A 20,946-nucleotide genomic window follows, 5' to 3' on the forward strand; every position below is an offset into this window, starting at 1 on the left:
GTGGTGATGATGATGGTGGTGGTAGTGATGATAATAGCTAGCATTGTATAGTGCCTACTCTGTGTCAGGCACTGTGTTAAGCATTTTGCAAATATCTCATTTGATTCTCACAACAACCTAGTGAGGTAGATGCGATTATTATCCCCATTTCACAGTTGACATTATCAATGGAAGCTTCTAACGAGTAAAAAAAAGAATCAAAGGCACATCCATACCCTTGGACACAGAGAATCCACTATCAAGAATACAGTGTAAGTAGGTTACTGACAAAATACTTAGAGTAATCCTTTGTGTGGTAGCAAAGTACTGGAAACAAAATGTGCTGTTCCATATGAAATGATAGGAATGATGAATACAGAATAGCAGTGAAAAACTTACAGAAACTGATGCAAAGCAAATTATGCAAAGCCAGGAAATACAAGATACCCAATGACTACAACAATGTAAATGGGAGAACAGGAGTAACAACAGCCACAAAAGAAAAGTGTATGTTATAATATTATAAATAAGTTTGGCCCAAAACAATAGATATGAGAAAATACTTTTCCTACTCCTTTATGAGGTTAACATACTTCACTATAAACCAGAAATTCTGGCATGTTGTCTCATTATTATCTTACTCTTTCACATAGCAATTCATTGATTCTGTGGTTAATCCTTTAATATACTCATGGTTTGGTTTGTGATAGAGCCTCGAGTGTGAGAGACACTGCGGCAGTCACAAGATGTCGGAGGGGGTGCACGTGACCTCTCAGGAGCAGGAGCTTGGAGATGTGGAGGCCGACTCTGCCGAGCTGAAAGGGCTGACATGGCATTGAGCACAGGGCCGTGGGAGCTGACTTTGCCAGGTTGGGAAAGGCCGACGTGGCATTGAACGTGCCTTATCAACACGGACTCCTCTTAACACATACTCCTTTGCCCTGCACTTGGGAGAGTGCACGATTAGCTCCCACATGGCATGTGACAGTAAGAAGAATGATAAGGATATTAGGGAAAAAGCAAGGGGAGGCTCCCTCTCTCCCCTCCCCCCCTCTCTCTCTTTCTCTCTCTCTGTCCTGCTCTCTCTGTCCCATGGTTCCACTCTGCTTTGTTCTGATGGCCACACTGTTAAGATGTAACTGAATAAAGAGCAGCCTCGCTTGGCAACCTCCGTGTCCTTGGGTGTTCTGTGGGGGTGAGTTCTTCTTGGAGACAAGAAGCCAGAGACGTCCTGAGACTGGGAATAAGGTAAGACAAGGCCAGAGCTGGGAAGGAGAGCCCAGCAGGTTTGGAATGTGTTTACTAGATCTCCACATGGGTTCTCATCCCTTGCTTCTCCTTGTCTCCATCCTTTGCTTGTCCAGAATTGAAGTAGTTGGAAAAAAGTGAATAATCTTTCTGGTCATGTGATTCATAAGATAAAAGTATTTTTTAAGGAAATGTTTGTACATATACTTGACTACTTATACATTGGAGAATAGTTATTAGTCTTCTATCTTTGTGGTAATTCTCATTATGTTTTAGATATCAGACTTTATCAGAGATATTTGATTGTAAAGATGTTTCCTAACTGATAATTTCCCTTATAATATTGGCTTTATTGAATTTGTTTATGCAAAACCTTTAATTTAATGTATAAGAAATTGTCTATTCTACTTTTTAAAAAATATGTTCCATGCTTCAATCTCTTACTCATGGTTGTGAAAGATATTCCATTCATTTTGCTCTTTTTTAAAACTACCATTTTATGTTTCAGTTGACTATTTGCAAACTATTGAGGTAGATGGAATAACATACTCCTCATTTTTCCAGTAGGCTTCATTGAATATGAAGACCTTCCCTAAGTATTTATTTTCTTAGATTTCACAAATATTGGCTTATTGAATTTCATGGGATCCTATTTTATTTTTTCTCAAACCAGTATCAAATGGTTTTAATGACTTGCTTTACAATATGGTTTGAGTTGGAAGTTATACTTCCCTCTTTCTTCATCTTTTTTTCCCCCATCATTTCCTTTGAAATTCTAGAAACTTTGATATTCCAAATGAATTTAGGTATTATTTTGTCTTACTTCATTTCCTTTTGGTTTAGATTATTGTCATTTAGAAAAAGAGATGGCTTATTTTCTATATTCATTAAAGCTATTGTCCCAATTTCTTGGCTGATTTTCAAGGGTTTTCTAAGAAAACTATCTTGTCTTCTACAAATACAGACAATTTTATATTTCTTTTGCAAAATATTGTAAATTTTATTTTTTCTCTTGTCTTACTGCTATAGCTAGCATTTCTAGAACCATGTCAAGTAAAGAGAGACATCCTGATTTTACTCTTATGTCAAATAAGAACATTCTTCCTAAGAGGCAAAGCTCCCCAAGTCTTTTATTCTGATTCTTCTTTCTCTTTCAGGGAGGAAAGCTTTTGCACTGGAAATAACAAAACAAAAAGGGCTAACAGGGAAGAGATATCCTACATTAGTAAAGAGTAAGGAAATGCCTGTTTGCTATTGACTAGTTGCCCTTGACTAATATGATTGCTTAATTCCTGGTCTCATATTAGCTTAGATGAATTTTGTTCTCAGGTTTAGTAGATGTGATTTCTTTCTTTTTTTTTTTAAAGCAATTGGGGTTAAGTAACTTGCTTAAGGTTACATGGCCAGTTATTGGATTTGATCCCCAGGCATCCCGACACTGGGGCTGGTGCTCTTACTCGCTGGGCCACCTGGCTGCCCCTTAGTCGATGTGATTTCTATCAATACTATTTAAAAGACTGTAGAAAATTGAGAAAAAAATCATAAAAGTTTGGAGAAAGCCAAATTTTTCACAAAAAAAAGGTAGAGGATAGAGTCTGCAAGCATGTGCTAATGATCTTAACCCTGATTCCTCATACAATTCTAGAATAGATCACTACATATATGAACAGCAAGGCTTATAAGAACCTGCTTGATTAAGGAGAAGTTATACCAGGCTAACTTCATATCCTTTTGTTGACAGGTTTACAAAATTCATAATTGATGTTGGCATTTTTTTAATCTAGAGCTTTGTAAATGATTTGATAAAGTATATCATGCTATTTTTTGTGGAGAAGAGAAAGAGAAATGTAATTAGATGGCATCATAAGTAGTTGAAAGACTAGACTGAAATACTAGTTAATATTTTAATGTCCTCTTGGAAGGATGTTTTCAGAGGAGTACCATAGAGATCTATGCATGCTGTTTGTGTTTATGAATGATATAAAAAGCTTCATCAAAATTGCAAATAGAATAAAGCTAGAAGGGATAGTTACTACACAGAAAGACAGTCAGAATCTGAAAAGACTTTGACAGGTTAGAACACTAGGATGATTCCGAAAAGGTCAAATTCAAAAAGAATAACTATAAAGATTAACATTTGTGTTCAAAAAAATCAAATTTACAAGCAGAGGATTGGGGAATCATGGTTAGAAACCAATTTGTCTGGGAAAAAATATAGTGGTTTCAGTGGATAGAAAATTCAACATAGAAAGTCAGCAGTGTGATGGAGCAACCCAAATTACTAATGACGTCTTGGATTTCACTAAGACAAACATGGCTATCACACATAAGAGGATGAGTGTTTCTATATTCTGTCCTTGTCAAACCCCTTCTGTAGTATCCTCAGCTCCCCTGGATAAATTATTCTCTCTATGCTGATAACTCTCAAATCTACCTATCTTTCCCAACCACTCAGCTGATCTCCAATCTCACAGCTCCAACCTCTTTTCAGACTTCTCAAAATGAATGGTTACCAGACATAAACTCAACATGCACAAAACTGAATGCATTATTACCTTCCTCCCCCAAATACCATTCCCTATTATTGTAGAGGATAACACCATGCTGATAGTCCCTTGGGTTTGTAACTTAGGTGTCATTGTCAATCCTTCACTATCTCTCCCTCCTCAATATCCAATCTTTGGCCAAAGCCTGTTGATTTCACCTCTGCAAGATACCTCAAATACTCCTCTTCTCTCCTCTGACACCATTAGCTCTCTGTACAGGCCTTTATCACTTCACAACTGGACTATTACAATAGCCTGCTGATCTGTCTGTCCCAAGTATTTCTGCACACCAATCCATCCTCAATTCATCCACCAAAGTGTTTTTCTGAAAGCATAAGTCCAACCATGTTACCACCCTACTCAATATACTCCAATGTCTCCCTATTACCTCCAGGATCAGAAATGAAATGGTCTAGTTGGTATTCAAAGTCCTTCATAACCCAGCCGCTTCCTACCTTTCTTGTCTTCTTTATTTTTAATTTTTAATTAATTTATTTTTTTAAAGCAATCGGGGTAAAGTAACTTGCTCAAGGTTACACGGCCAGTTATTTCTGGGTGTGGTGCTGAGTATCTGAGCCCGGATTTGATCCAGGTCAGCCTGACACTGGAGCCGGTGCTCTTACTCGCTGAGCCACCTGGCCGCCCCTAAGCAATTGGGGTTAAGTAACTTGCTCAAGGTTACACAGCCAGGTGTTTCTGGGTGGGTGCTAAGTGTCTGAGCCTGGGATTCGATCTCCAGGTCTTCTCAACACTGGAGCCGGTGCTCTTACTTGCTACTTACTTACTACCTGGCCGCCCCCTTTCTTGTCTTCTTAAACTTTACTCCTTGCTACATGCTCTTGGATCCAGTAACACCTCTTTCCTATTCCATGAACAAGACGCTCCATCTCTCAATTCTGGGCATCTTCCCTAGCTGTTCCTAATCCATGGAATGTTCTCTCTCCTCGTCTCTGCCTACTGGCTTCCTTTGAGTCCCAACTAAAAGTCTGTATTCTGTCAGATGCCTTTTCTAAACCTACTTAATTCTAGTGCCTTTCCGCTCAACTCTTTCATCTTTCTCCTGAATGTAGCTTGTTTGTACATTTTTGTTTACTTTCTCCTACCTTATAGATTGGAAGTCCCTTGAGGGCAGGGACTGTCTTGATTCTTTTTATATCCCCAGCACTTATCATCGTGTCTGTCACATAGTAATCATTTAATAAATTTTTATTGACTATTATTGTGTATTGTTTTGGGTGCCAAAATATTGTGGTAGATAATTAATAACTGAGAACACAATCCAAGGTATTTGATTTACTAGCAAAACAGGCATAAAAAGTGGGTCAATAGACTCCCCAGTTAGTCCAAACATCCTGAATACAGTGAGACAGATTTTATGTATTAAAAACAATCAAATAAGACAAATTAATCGGAAGAAAACAATTAAAAACATAAAGCCAGGATACAAAATTAGGTAATCTGATTTCTAATTGGAGGAAAATTTAGGGGCTTTCCAAGTTCAGGAAATAATGAGTTTCAGCCAAGTTGTGAGAGGGCCTAGTAGGTTTTGGAGTCTTTCTTTTCCCAGAATTGAGAGATGTTGATTAATTAATTGCATTTACCTGCATTTATGAAATAATAGATGACTTATACCATCTAGTTTCCCATGGATAATTTGCAAAAAAATTTAAAAGATACAAAGATGAAGGCTAATACATATGGCAGCACAATATAGAGTCAGTGCTCATGATACAGAATCTAATTGATTCTCTTGATTGCCACATCAAACCAACTCTATTTTTTGTAACTGGTCTTCACTCCATTCTGTCAATATAAGAACACTGATAAGGCAAAGGCTATCCAAAAGAGGGCAGTCAGGGTGGGAAAGAGTCTGAAGTAATGGCAAATGAGGATTGGTTTGAAGAACTATGCATGTTTAGCCTGAAGAAGAGAAGTGTGGTACTTGTTTTACTACTACCAAACTAAGAAGAGTTCGGCTTGTTCTAACCTGAAAGACAGAATTTAGGAGCCCTGGGTAAAAGTAACAAAAGGCCTTGAGCATGGTGTCAGGAGAAACTGTCTGGTAGCTAGCCAGAGGGGGAATGGGAAGCCTTGAAAAGCTACAGGTTCCCATTTCTAGAAAGTCTTTAAATAAAATAATGTATGATTCCTTATAAAGTATGCAATGGTAGGCATTTCTATTAATATGAGTTTGACTAACTGGACTCTGAGGCCCCTTCCTATATTTCTGAGGGACTATCTATTTCTAAATTCTAAGAACTTTCTAAAAAATCCAATCCTAAGGCTATTTTTTTCCTTAGTCTTCATGTTCCTTGACCTATCTAAAAGATTTGACATTGTCAACCTCATTGACACTCCCTCTTTTGGCTTCTACAACAATATATACTTCTTTTCTGCCCCTTCACTTTTCTCTTTCTAGCTCCTTAAACATGTGTTTCCCAAGATTTTTGTCTTAATCTACTTTCTCCTGATTTGTTTCTTATGCAGAATTTTGGATCTGGAAAATGGAGACTTTAATACTTGTTTTAAGGTCATTTGAGATAATGTAGTTTGTCCCCAAAATCTTAGTGTAGTTTAAAATTTTTTAAATAACATATAATAATGTTAAATTATTTATTATTATTCTATTACTTAACTTATTTTTAATTAATATTTATTAATTAAAATATATCAATTTAATTTATTATAGTTTTATTTTATTCTAATTTAATTTGCTATTCAATTTAAATTTGAATAATTAATTAAAATTTAATAACATAAGTTTTAATAACTTCTAGAGTATAAAAACTACAAACTTACAATAACAAAAATTTAAAGATTAATTATTGATATTTAAAAATACTGTTTCTTACTAAAATTCAACGTAATAATTATCTTGTCTATACATTTCTCTAGTCATTTAAAAACTTTGTAAAATATTTCATCAGCTAAAATGATTGTATTTGTAATATTAGCCTTAATATCCTTCTAAGAAAGGGGTGTTAGTGCATACATGAGAGTTTTTACATGACCCCCACCCCCAAGAAAACTCTAACAAAGATAGATCAAGTGACTGAGTTGGCTAAGCAAGAGGACATCTTCTATTGCCACAACAGTCTGAGAAAGTGCCATTGGGAAACTGTCCCACATGCAATGTATAACAGAGGGTGTGGAAACATTGATAAATTAAAATTTTATTATTCAAAATTCACAAAACTAAGAAAATGTTTGTAGCACTTATACTTCTGAAAACATTAAAGCTTAAAAATTGCACTAAAATTATTGGAATACCCTCCCTATGTATGCTTTTTACAACTCTTTTTCTATTTTCCATCTTCATTCTCCCCTATTAATGAATTCATTCATCCTACTACTTCAATTAATACCTCTATGCAGATGATTACATATTCTTCATCTTCAACCATGACTTTTTTCTGAGTTCAAAACCATCATTCTCAACTATCTCTTGGATATCTCCATATGGATTTATACTTAATAAGCATTTCCAAAGTGCCCACTATGTGTCAGATACCTAAGCCCCACCCCTCTACATGGAGGCAGCCTCAGAACCTTGCAAGGATGAAAGCTTGCTCGGGTTCAATATCTAAAATACCTCATCTGGTCAATCTTGGGGTTGAAAATTGAATACATGCTGGTGGCTATGCCACTAAATGACCTTTTTTTTCCTGGATAAGTCCTGACTCATGAGAGATCTGGCTACACAGAGGCCTTGAACTTTGTTGCTACATGTATTCTTGAATTCTATCTGTTGAAAGCCCTGTGGAATTGGGTCAACCTCTGGCAATTCTCATGTACAGCAATAGTTTGGTTTTCACATAAGGTGAGCAAAGGTTTAGTGGGTGGGTGGTAGTTAAAATGTTTTTTCTGTATGACCCTTTGATGTTTCTTGAACTAGATGATTTTCTGATGTCTCCTAAGTATTATCTTATGATTTGTGACCTGTCTTGTAACTTTGACTTGTGATGCAATTTTAATTTGTGGTAAAAACTTAATAGTTGGCTTGCTAAAACACCCTATGCCTTAATATGCTCTTACTATCTACAAGACGATGGTAAACTATCTAATAGTTTACCATCCTCTGGCAAAGAGCCAACAATACCAAGGTGGCCCCCAAGATAAGATATTGGGCCATCTTTCACACTGTGAATGTGGAGTTAAGGCCTATGGCTCAGATGTTCAGAGGGAAATTCCCCATCAAGGGCAAGAAGAAACGCCCTTGTCTTTACCATAAAATGAGAAAGAATGGACCACTCCCATCCAAATGATCAAATAGAGGAATACTCTAGAAAGGGGAATGCTCTAGAAAGAAAATACCCCTATATAAACCCCACTGAAACCCCAAGGCAGCAGTTCCAGTACTACTGTATTATATCCCACTCTCAGCTGACTGGAAGAATACTCAGTACTCCCAGCTAGGCTATGCCAATATAATAAAAATAGCACTATTATTAAAGTTGTGACACTTTTAATGCCAATCAAAGAATCAAGGGGATATTTTACAGAGCTTGATAAAATAATGAAAAAAATAATTCAGCAAATCAAAAACATAGACTAACAAGGGAAATGACAAGAAAAAACAAAACCAAAAAATTACCTAGAGATGAAAGGGTAACAGTACTTAGTAGCAGCCATCAAAACCATTTGCTATTAGTTAAAGAATAGAAGGCATCGCTCAATGAAACAGACTACACGGGAGACTCAGAAACAAAGGAACTCAACAACCCCCATTTAACAAACCATGTTTGATAAAGCAGAAAACATCTTACTTAGGAAAGAATTCCCTTTGTGATAAAAACTTCTAGGTAAACTAGAAAGCAGTCTGACAGAAATTAGGCTGCAGCTAATACTTTTCACCATATTTCATTATACATTTTAAATGGACATGTGACCTTATTTTTACAGTTTATACTATAAAAAAAATGAGAAGAGTAGCAGATCATATATACCTCTTATAGCTAAGAGTAGAAGATGTAATTACAAAAGATAAAACAGATTACCTTGTGTATTTAAATTGTATCTTCTTCTGGTCCTCTTTACCATTACCACCCCTTCCCTAGTAAGTTTATAAGTAGCCAGTATAATGGAGCAATATCAGGAAATAAGATTGTAAAGGGGAACCTGGAAGTCACATTCAAACTGTCCCAGGGATCAAAGGAATATAATTTAAAAACTACATCATATATAAACCAAAATTCACATCCTGGTAATATGTGCCAAGTCAGTGCTGTTGGCAGGGTTCTGTCCTATGATATGTAAATTCTAGACCCTCACAGTTCTAGACCAGCAGAATATCAAACAGGTGCTGATAACTTTGAGGTAATGTGGCTATGTTAACTTAGTTTAAAGTTAACTAAGTTAAGATGATTTGGATATGTTAATGAACTAACCCCATGGTGGCAGAGATAAAAGTTAGTCTGTTCCCCTCGAAACCCTATAAAAATGAGACTTCAAATTCCTCCTCCCCAATAGTAAATACACAGAATTCACTTCCCAAAAGGCTGTTCACATTGACAATGGAAAAAAGATTTTTTATAAATTCATGGGTGATTTGTATAGAAAAGGTGACCAATGGAAGATAAGACTATTTTGCATTTGTCTCTGGCCTTTTGAGACTGACATACTATAGGGTAATTACATTCTTCTATAATATCCCATGATGACATTGTAAATAGCCAGGGCCTGGTTTGAGTGAATCTGTGGCTATCATGTTTTTTTAAAAAAATATGATGTGATGTAATAATTATAATGCAATATAAATAATAAGTAATATAAACTAAATAATTAAAGTAATCAACAAAATTAAAATTAATCTTTAGATAGTATAAAATATTTATTGGTCAGATTGGCATTCATCATGAATAAAAACTATGAAACTGAAAAATGACAGAGGACATTCTCACTTGTAAGATATTTCTAATTTCTACCTTTAGTAATAATATTGTCTGTAAAGTTCTCTCAGGAGATCTTTTGATACTACATCTAAAGTGGTTACTTATTTGTTTAGAGGTCGTACCAATGATGACATTTCTAAAAATGCCAATGCTACACATCAATTTACTAGAGTGTTTTTCCATCTTTCTACTTGAGGTAAAGTCTAGATTTGGCAAAATATCCTATTACACAGAAAAGGCAATAGGAAATTTTCATGTGAATGCCAGAAAAAAAAGAAATGACTTTTGTATTACAATTAAGGTGATTGCAAAAAATAAAAAATAATTTGCTATAGAATGACTTTTCATATATCTTTGAAAATAATGAATTAAAAAAAATAAAAGGAAACTATATGAAACTAATAGCAAAACTATGTGAAAACAACATTATTATGATTTAAGAAAACAAATAGAAACTATGCATTTATGAGAGAATGGTTGTGTTTTGTTCAAGCACCTTTAAAGTGTAGCACATGAAATGTCCAGAATTATCCTGGATAAATGAGGTTTTACTATACCTGAAAAATATGTGTATAACTTTCTTCTCCATCTGATATTGTTTGGGTTCTTGATACTTCAATTGCTTTCCCTCCTTTTCATGTCTCTTTAGAAGAAGACTACTTGGGCCAACAGGTGGTAAAAACAGTTTGGAAAGTGCATGGGCGAGTTTACACCCTACATATTGGAAGAAAGTTCGGTTCCTTGGAGCTTTTATAGTTGAAGAAATGAAAGGATTTATGGTGTCATTGAGCTCAGCCTATTGAAAAAGGGCAAAAAACGAGATAGATATCAGTGGAATTATTTGAACCAATGTAACAATCACATAAATTATCAAAAACAAGCATACAGAGAGAAAAGGAAAGAGAGTTTTAAATTATGGGATATGTGTTAATGGAATCTGCATAATGGAGGGGATAAAGAGCTGGGCTCAGAGTCAGAGAACTTGTCCTTGCCACTTATTAAAGATGACCTTTAAGGTCCCTTTCAGCTTCAATCTAAAATCATGTGATCTTTGCTACTTGTAAGTCACATACATATAATTTATATGAATATATTTATATGAATATGCACATATTTATATACATACATATACAATTATATATTACACACATATGTATCTGGCTACCTGTCATATATACATGTAGTATATATAATATGCATATAAATATATAATTTACAGGTAGCCAGGATCACATGATTGTTGATTAAAAGCTGGAAAAGACCTTAAAGATTTCATACACAGTAGAAAAGAAGGTATATGTCCATGAGTATCACAAAAAATCATAATGCTAGGCTTCCTTTAAAGTAATAAAATTTCAACAAACTTAGTTAAGCAAATAATCTTCTACATTCTATAAAGAGACACACCTTATTAAATAGACTCTCTAGTTAAAATAGGTAAACTAAGTCACAGTAAGAAATTACATTTAAAGGCTTCACAATAGACATGCTGACTGGGAAGATTTACATATCACCAAGATAACCAAGAAAACTAGGCTGAGCTAACAAAAAACTAAGTTATTTTGGGAAGCTCAGACTTCCAGCTTCTATCTGAGGAATATCAAATAGTTAACATTATTTTTCCATAAATCAGGTTTTGGCCAGATAAGGTTAATATTAATAGAAGACAAGGTTTTAATTAATCAAAGTTACAGGACATATGGTCCTGGATACAAGAAAAATAAATAAAATGGATTGGAGCATACCCCTCTGGAAGGCAAACATAAAACACCAGGAAATTTTAAAGCAAGAGCAAGACAACAATGATCATGAATATTAAATACACAGTCTCCTTGTTCCTGGTAACCCACTTCAAATGGCCATTTAATTATTATCTCTCATCTTGAGTCCCAGCTGTTTGAGTCCCAGATATATGATCAGACATGTAGCTCTCTGATCCTCCTAGTAGATTGGCTCCTCTGATTCCAAGTAAAATTTAAAGGTTTCTTAGGTTATGCTGCTAAAATCTAAAATCCAGCTCAAACTTCATAGAACTAATCTTACTAACAATAGAAGTATAAAATCATCAGATTAGGAATCCATAATTCACCTAGAAGTTCAGAAAATCTCAGCTTTCGTATTATCACTTGTTCTTTCTATCTTTACCTGAACTCTGTGTATACGTATGTAATATGTATGTAATATATATTTGCATGTATATATAAATATATGCATATATGAAATCTGTATGTATTATGAACAATACCATCTACAGGAAAAATCTTTAAAAAGATCCATGAGGGTTTGATTTGTAAAATGAGCCCTTCTGTCTTTCAATATTATAAAACAGGAAAAAACCCATGATTTAAAATTGTCTTTTCACAATTATTAATGCAATTTTATATACACAAGCATTAATCCTATTTTGAGAACTTATTACTAAAATATACTAAAAACCTTAGCCCTATTTGATTCCAGGGAAGAGTATCAGTTAACCTTTAGATTGGAAAAGCTAGTCATACAGCAAGGTTCTAGGATATCATAGTCAGACTCAGACCAGGTGGGAAAATAACCTGTTCAGAAAGGAAAGAACACAATGGGGAAACTGAATTATGAGGCTCTTAGCTTATGCAAGATTATCTCTTTAACTTTCCTAGGAACAGATATCTACCTGTAGCAGTTCTCAGACCTCTCTCCCTTTGGGCAGCACATGACATTTCCCTTGAATGGTGAATTATTGATTTAGTGACAATCCAGAAAAATCATACATGAAATCAAAACTCAGAAAAATATCAAATTACAGTCTGAAGAGAGCTTATCTAAAATAGCAAATTCCACTAAACATAGCTTAGATCATTATTATTATTTTCTTCTTATTGTCGCCATAACAGTTAAAAAGAGCAGCAAATGGGTGGCTAGGTGGTGCAGTGAATAGAGTACTGGCCCTGGAATCAGGAGGTCCTGATTTCAAATCCGACCTCAGACACTTAACACTTACTAGCCGTGTGATCTTGGGCAAGTCACTTTACCACAATGCCCTGCATTCCCCTTTACAAAAAGAAAAAAAAAAACAACATAAAACTTTATCTTATTCATCCTTTTCAATTTATATCCATCCTGGAACAGAAATCAATATTAGAAATTAGTAATAGTCACATTCTGGAATTGCACACATACAATGAACACAATCGTTCATTTAAAAACTGAGAAAAAATTCTAGCTACTTGCTGTAAACCTCCAGACTAACAGATATCCACTATGCCTATTAATCTCCCAGGAAAATACAAAATCTTTAAAACTAGAGTCTGTTGATACTAAATTGTCTCAAAGATGAAATTTCAATATATACTACTACAGATACATTTTCATTATTTTCAAAAGCAATGACCAAGTAATCTATCAGATAAAAATCATTAAAAAAAGAAGAAATGTAGAAGTCCTTATGACTTGTAAGCTACGAGAGGTTCTAGTTTCTCATCAAACCATTTCATTAATTTAGAATCTCATAGCATGCTGCCAGTAAGATCCATAAGATCCTATGACCCTGCCCCAATACAATCCCAAGGAACCTCACAGATGAGGACAATTTACAGGTCTGTGGTATGTACCACTCCCCACCCCCCAACAATAAGCTATTATTATCTATTTTAAAGCAAAATATGCCAAATTAAATAGTTAAAAGTTTTCAAGCAGGGTGACCACATTCTCAATTCATATTCTAATGGAATTAATTAAATACTTTGTACCATTAAATATTTAACAGTTTTCAAATATTGTGACCATATTCTTTAACAACTCAATTAATAATCTAATGGTATTAAGAGAGAAATAAATTTTCTAGTGATACAATGGTATCACCCTCTGGGCATCATTTGTCAAATTCACAGCATTTATGACACAGTGATTTTTCAAAAATTACAAAAAAAGAAAAATCAGAAGCTTAGCAATAACATAAATGATATTATGGAGTTTAAAAACATGACACAAAACTTCTTTGCTAATCAAATAATATCAATTAAATTTAATTCATTTTGGAATCCTCTTATATAGAAAATTACTTCATCTATCAATTTGGCATTCTATACTAAACACATTCAACAACTAGTATCAATAACACTTTGTAATAATATTTAACACATAATGCATATAATATATGACATAATAATTATTGTAAATAGATAGAGTTTGCTATATTAAAAAAATGGTACTAAGAACTTTACAATTATTTTCACTTTGATCCTCACAACAACCCTGGGAGATAGATGTTATTATTAACCCCGTTTTACAGATGAAGAAACTGAGATAAACTGAGGTGACTTGTCAGGCTCATACAATTAAGTGTGAGACTGAATTTAATAAACACAGCTTTTCCTGACCAATGCAGTTTCCCAGAATATAACCTTAATGCCAAATATTAAGTATATTTTGCATTAAGTTCTGATCTAACATAATTATCCTAATAGGAAAACACATCTCATTTTAAATGAGACCACATTATAATTTAGTTTCAGGACAAACTTTAACCAGTTCAAAACTGGATTTATAATCATGAATGGCAACATTCAAAATCTCAATTTTCCCAAGGCTCATTAGCTGCTAACACTTTAAATTATAGAGCCTACTGTTTCTGTTAGTTCACTTTCAAATATTCATTGTGACAATCTCACATTCCCACCTACCTCTTTTGGAATCCATAAGATTCTAAAGATTAGGTTACCCTTCTAATGGTCTTTCAAGGACACAATTTTAGTATGTTATACTCAATTATATGCTGCAAATTAATTTCTTTGGTTTCTATTTGGTAAATATTATAACTTGATAGACTATTATCTATCTGAAATTGCTAATAGTAATTTCTCCAAAAAGCTTCTCATTTTCTTCTTATCTCAATGAGATAAAAAAACCTCAAACCTCTTTCCTACTCCAAACCTTTACTTTGCATTCCATTCCATTCACAATATCTGTGCAGACTCCACCTTTAAAATTCTCTCCATTCTGCCCTAATCTCTACTTACTTATAACTAACTACTCTTTTGTGCCTTTTTTTTCTCCTTCCAATGGACTTCGATTAAATCCCAGAAGACTTCAAAACTGCATCTTTCTTGTTACACTCTTGATTCAGTATTTTATTTTATATTCATCACTTTTCTTAGTTCATCTTTTTAAAAAAAATCAGATTCATCTAACACTCCATTGAATTTCTCCCATACATATTTCCTTATGCAGTACGACTTAATTGCCAAACTTTTAGTTCTCAAGTTGCATAGTCTATTTCAATATGGGTGAATAAGTGATTATGTTATATTGAATCTTTTCAAACTAAGCTTCAGTTTTGATAATTCTATAGTCAATGAAATCACCTTCTATTATTTATTTATTTTTTGCAGGGGGGAAGGCAGGGCAATTGTGGTTAAGTGACTTGCCCAAAGCCACACGGCTATTTTAAGTGTCTGAGGCCAAATTTGAACTCAGGTCCTCCTGACTTTGAATAGGCTGGTGATCTATTTACTGTGCCATCTAGCTGCCCCTATGACCTTCTTCTAAAGCAATGCATCTATCACCCTCCAGGGATGGGAGGGAGTAATTCAACCCTGTGCCATCTTTCTGTATTCTTATCCAAGAGAGCTACAAATCTCCCAAAAAAATCCACTAAGATATTTCAGCAGTTACAAAGCCACATTTTGAACATTACAGTAAATATATTACATTTTAGTTACAATTTTAGTCTCCAGTTTATAATGTTGTAAATTTCTATAAACCAGGAAAAAGATTTACTTTCTTTTCTCTCTCCAATCTACAACCTGACCAGGATTGTGAATGCAGAGAAAAAGAAAGTATCTTGTAATTTTTCCTTTTTATCTTCCCCTGAAAGTCTAATCACAAGGTCAGTGAGAATAAATTGCTGCTCTTTATATTACAGATTATTTGGAGACCAGCTTTAAGTAGTTGACTTAATTAATCTTTCCCACCCTTTGAAGCTACCTTTTTCTATGCTTTTTTTACAGTAATCTTTATGACTAACTGGTTGCTCCTCTTCAAAAATCCCCAAGAGAACTTCTGAAGTAGAAACCCCAATCAAAGTCCACCTTAAACTTCCTTCACCAATCTGGGATAATCCTAAGTAAATGAGTGAACTGATGTTGCTTGGCCAGTCTGACAAACTAAGTAGGAGAAGACACAGAAATCTGATAAATCTGGGTCCCAGTCCCTTCCCAGCAGGTCACAAGGTTTAACTGGTGGCCCTTGATGGATCATAATGTCATCTCAATGTGGCTACTGGCCAATCACAGAGCAGGTATCACAAAAGGGTTGAAGAGAAATACAGGAAGAAAAAGGAGAGAACTTTGTCAAATGACCAGTCTAATTTTAACCTAATTTTAACAAATTGAAGCTGTTTATCAAGTCTTCCAGCAATCAAACCAAGGAGCTTACTCATTAACAGATCAGGGTGACCTGGGCTAATTAATTGTGCCTCAGTTTTTCCCTTTGCTAAATCCAAACACAGCCCCTTAACTTGAGTCTTCAGTCTTAATTTGGGGCCTTGATTACTTCTGACCTGAATGTCACAGAACTCACCAGTCCTCACTGTGTTTGATTTGATCTTGTGTTGTTCAGGTCCTGCCCATGCTCAATCCTGAGATCACAGAGACTTAGCTTCTGTGGTCTCAGAAAACCTTTAGGTTTACAGTGGTAGCCCACCAGGGATCTCACTTTTGAAACCATAATTGTGGAGAACAAATCCCAAAGCTTCAAAAGGTTTAAAAAAGTTTTATTTGGAAATTTGGCAGAAGAGAGCCAGAAATAGATGTGGAATCCTCATCAAATTTCTGTGAGGTTTATCTTATATAGAATTCAGACAAGAATATCAGCATCCTGACCAGCCAATGTTCTGTGGTATATGCTTCTTCTAGGACATCAAGCTCAAAATCTTTGTTAACAATCTCAGCATTTCTGACCCTGTCATAGCCAGGTGGACGCTTGGCTTCTGTGTAGACCTTTCCAAAGCGGTAGTAACACGTCTTGTACGTGAGGCAGTTGAGGAGCACTGGGGAACCTTCCCAGTCAACACAGAACTCCCCAGTTGGGGTATAGTAGTCATGTTCCTTGATGTGCTTGCCTGTGTCTGTGCTCCCCCCAATCTGGACCATCTATAGGAACCTGTTAATGTCATCAGAAGAATATCTAGTGAGGCCTCCAAATATGACTAGAACATAGCTGACATCATGACCTCATAGGCCTTCTCTTCTGTGGATGCCATAGACTGCCCTACTCGAGAAATGTGAGCATTGTTCCAGGTATCCTTGTCTATTAATATTGTCCTGTTTGCCATAGCTGTGATCTGGTAGCCATAATCTCACCATGACATGACATCCTCTGGAGTGCTATGCCTAAGCAACACTAAGTAAGCCTCTCTGAAGTAATTAAATATGATCCTGCTTCCATCTCCATCTCGTGCAGAAAGCATAATAGAAGGAGAAGAGTGGGCTTCACTGATGACCCATGTTGAATGGAAAGTGTAAATGATAAGGAAAAAAGCCATGACCAAGATCATCCCACTTGCCACCTCATTCTTAATAGGGTAGAGTCCTGTTGCTTATTGCTTTTCTTATCTGGATGACTAATGTCCAGATTTTTCATGTAGGTGGAAAGGACCTGGGAGAATCCAATACCAGAAAGAATGCACATCACAGGGGCAAGGACCAGCATCAACCATACCATGACAGCTGAGAAGTACATACTGGTCACGCCATACATGATGATAAAGATCCAGGCATCAGACAAGTTGCTAAAGCAGTAATAGAGGCCAACTGGGAACATGAAGACTAAGAGCTGCAGGTCAAAGTAGTAAAAGGACCAGGTGGTAGGCTGATGCTCAGACACAGAGGCAATGATAGGGATGTTGTTCTTAGCATAAGAAGGATCCAGTAGAGAGTAGAAACATCCTGTCCAGGGAGAAATTTTTCCTGTCAGCATGAGGACAGCTCCTAGTGTGAGGAGGACGAAACTAACCAAGGAGATAACACTTCGGAAGAGGATTTCAAATTGCTGAGGATTCAGCTTGCTTCGAAGGTAATCCACAAAAGCATGGATTTGGCAAAGACCAAAGACTCCAACGGCTGCCATGTGCTCTGATGATAGGACAGGCTGGTAGCCCACAAAGGAGAAAAGATGGTCCCCAAGCAGTACACAGTACAATAAGCCACATAGATCTGGTGGGAGAAATGCCCTATCAGCATCAGCACCAGTACGTGAAGAGGGATCAAGTTGATCAGAAACACATAACCTCCCCATGAAGAGACCATGTAGAAATAGGCAGGGGCACATTTGGCAGCCCAGGAGGTAGAGCCTGTCTTTACTGCCTTAATCCACATGTAGTAGGTGAGCAACATGCAAAAAATGGCAATCCCTTCATTATTATAGGAACCTGCCACAGATCAGGATATATACCCAGGAACCACAGCAATCATGGCAGCAGCAAGGAGTCCAACACCTGCATCCTTGAGCTCTTTTGTAAGGTGGTATGTGATGACGGTGATGAAAGAAGAGAAGAGAGGGGCCAGGGAAACGAAGACATTCCAAATGTTGATAGTGATGTGGAAAAAATGTAGCACATGGTAGATTGTAGCAGAAGTGATCATTAAACCTGGATAAATTGTTCCTCCGATGATTTGCCCCAGAGGGTACCAGGCCCGATCATCAAACCAGTTATGGAATTTATAAAATCCCTCCTCAGTCAGGAACTGGGTAGTTCAATAATTAAAGTATGGGTCAAACTCATGGATGACACTTTCAAATCTCAGAACAGCAGACAGGAGTGTGGAAAAAGATAACACAGCAGCCACTGACAGGACAAGAAACTTCAGAGGAGTATCTTGCTTCTCATAGGACAGCCGCAGAAATCCCAGCTTGGTCATCTTGACATCAAAGAGAATGATGGATGGCACTCAAATAGCCGGGCTGGGCTCCTCTCCCTCTGCCATCCATTTAGAGGCTGGCGCACCCAACCCAATCTTCATTTTCAAAGATGACCTTTACGGGGTTACATCTTGACTGGCTCATGAATTGGATTTAAGTAAGGCAAAGTTACACAAAGTCGTCAGCCTCACTCTCTCAGAGACTTCAAAATCCAGTGGCAAGACAAAAATCATGGTAACTGCTGATGGCCTGGGATTCGACATCTAATCTTGGTGTCTTTGATTTCTGACCAAGCTCTTAGCGGGTTTGAGACCTGTCGTTACTATCACCCTGGTTTAGCCCATCTGCCTAGATGGTTTTAGGGGGGGTGTAGCTGCTGAGCATTCTACAGTTTCTTGGATCCACAGGTGAGGCTAAAATATATGGTAGGGTTTTTATAACCTTGGTGTCTTCAATGTCTGACCATGCTCTAAGCGGGTTTGAGGCTTGTTGATTATTCTCAACCTGTGTTTATAAACTTTTAAAAATTTCATTGTACATAAAAATATTCCATTTAAGCAATCTCCTTTATGGTAATAGTCAACCCATAAGAAACTCCCAAATTTCTTAGAGGGAGAGAAAAAAAAATTGGAGTTTAAATGAAAACAATACCTCGAATCTTTACTAGAAGGTTTACAAAAACAGTGAAGACAGTTGACAGGTATCTATCGGTTCCTGCTCTGGTTTGATGGAGGTTTAGATGCACAGCAGATGGACACCTCTGGAAGAATGAGGCTAATGATTCTGTGCAACTCTGGCTCACTTACATTCAGTTTAGGTGCAAGTGAAGACATCACCCAGTGATGTCATTGTTCCTTTTCCGAAACGAAGGACAAAAAACAACAGCATGAAGAGGAAGGAAGCTGGAATGATCATCTGAAATTGAGAGTATGCTGTAGACTGCAAACTACTATGGATCCTGTTTGTGTCCACAGTAGATTGGGGTGGGGAGTTGTGGGCAGGGAGAATATTTCTCCATACATTTCTCTATCTTTGAAAAGAGAGAGCAAACGCCCTTTACTTTGCCCTATTCTTTAGGAGTCTTAGGAGTGTTTGTTCAGGGAACTTCCTCTTCCTGTAGTAAAGGACGGAAAGGAAGGGGCACAAAAGGAAGAGATGGTAAGCAATGATTATCTCTCCTTAGGCTCATTTTGTCTGTTTTCCTTTTCATCCCAGGTTAATTAAAGCAGCAACAATGACAAATCTGAATAAATATAGATATGAATGCAGGAGAATCAGGTGAATTACCTCCTAAGGAGTCTGGGAAGAAGCATGCTATAAATGACGTCAATATTCCCGAGAGAGCTAGACAGCACAGTATGAAGAGAGAGGGGCCTGGAGTCAGGAAGACTAAGTTCAAATCCAGTCACACATAAATTGTGTGATTCTGGGCAAGTCACTTAATCTCTGTTTGACTGTTTCTCCATCAGGAAAATGATGATAATGATGATAATACTTACCTCTCAGGATTTTGTGAAGATCAAATGAGATGATATCTGTGAAGGCCTTAGCACAGTGCCTGCAACATAACAGGTGCTATGTAACTGTTGTTTTTATTGTTTGTTATTATTGTTATTTCATCTCTGAGATTAAGTTGCAGGTAATGCAAAGGAGTAAAGCCACTTTTGTGTCAAAACTTGAAAGCAAAAGTAGTCCTTTTGGGGGGCAGGAACACCAGTGGGTTCTGTTTTAAGAGCTCTCAAGTGGCTACGGGAATATTGTAGTTTTTTAAAATGTGATGAGCCCTGCACAGGTGGAAAGATAAGAACATTGCTAGGAGAGCAATTCCCATCAGGATTCAAATTTTGCATTCTGACTTAATTCAAAATTTTTGACTGGATTTTTTTTTTTTTTGCAAAATGACAGCATTAATGAGCTGAGACCAAATATTATCTAAGTGAATGTCAAATACTATCTATCTATCTATCTATCTATCTATCTATCTATCTATCTATCTATCTATCTATCTACTTACCTATTTGTTGCCTTACTAATGATATATCCAGAATTTCTCTTTTAGCAATAAGAAATAAATATGCACATCTATTTCTCAAAAATTGAAAAGAAATTTATTTCCAATTTTGTGGAATGATAATATCCTTTAAATTACTGGATAATAAATTTTTTCCAAAGGGAATTTACAATAAGATTATTTAACTATTTGTGCACTTTCATGTCTCATCACTATTTTGCTCAGATACATGGCTGAAAGTAGTTACCCATATATATATAACTACTTATATATAGGCTACTTAACAAGCTTAACTAACAAGGTTGATGGTTGTTCCAAAATTTTTGTTTGGTATTTATAAAAAGCTCCAATGAAGAGAATATTCTTGTCCTGAACC

At 36.0% G+C, this 20,946-nt stretch overlaps 1 protein-coding gene and 1 pseudogene across 1 annotated transcript in view; both read right to left on the reverse strand.

The window, feature by feature from the left end:
- TMEM232 (transmembrane protein 232) overlaps window positions 1-20,946 on the reverse strand; it is a 204,075-nt gene that overhangs the window by 93,415 nt on the left and 89,714 nt on the right. The window contains exon 11 of the mRNA XM_069088045.1: window positions 10,222-10,460. Coding sequence (XP_068944146.1) covers window positions 10,222-10,460 — 239 coding nt within the window. The remainder of the gene's footprint in view (window positions 1-10,221; window positions 10,461-20,946) is intronic.
- On the reverse strand, window positions 16,480-18,600 carry LOC138161192 (dolichyl-diphosphooligosaccharide--protein glycosyltransferase subunit STT3A-like; annotated as a pseudogene).

This window comes from Petaurus breviceps, unplaced genomic scaffold (genome assembly GCF_028583685.1).
Source record: "Petaurus breviceps papuanus isolate PSGF00001 unplaced genomic scaffold, PetGlider_PUasm1.0 184, whole genome shotgun sequence".
Classification (NCBI taxonomy): Eukaryota; Metazoa; Chordata; class Mammalia; order Diprotodontia; family Petauridae; genus Petaurus; species Petaurus breviceps.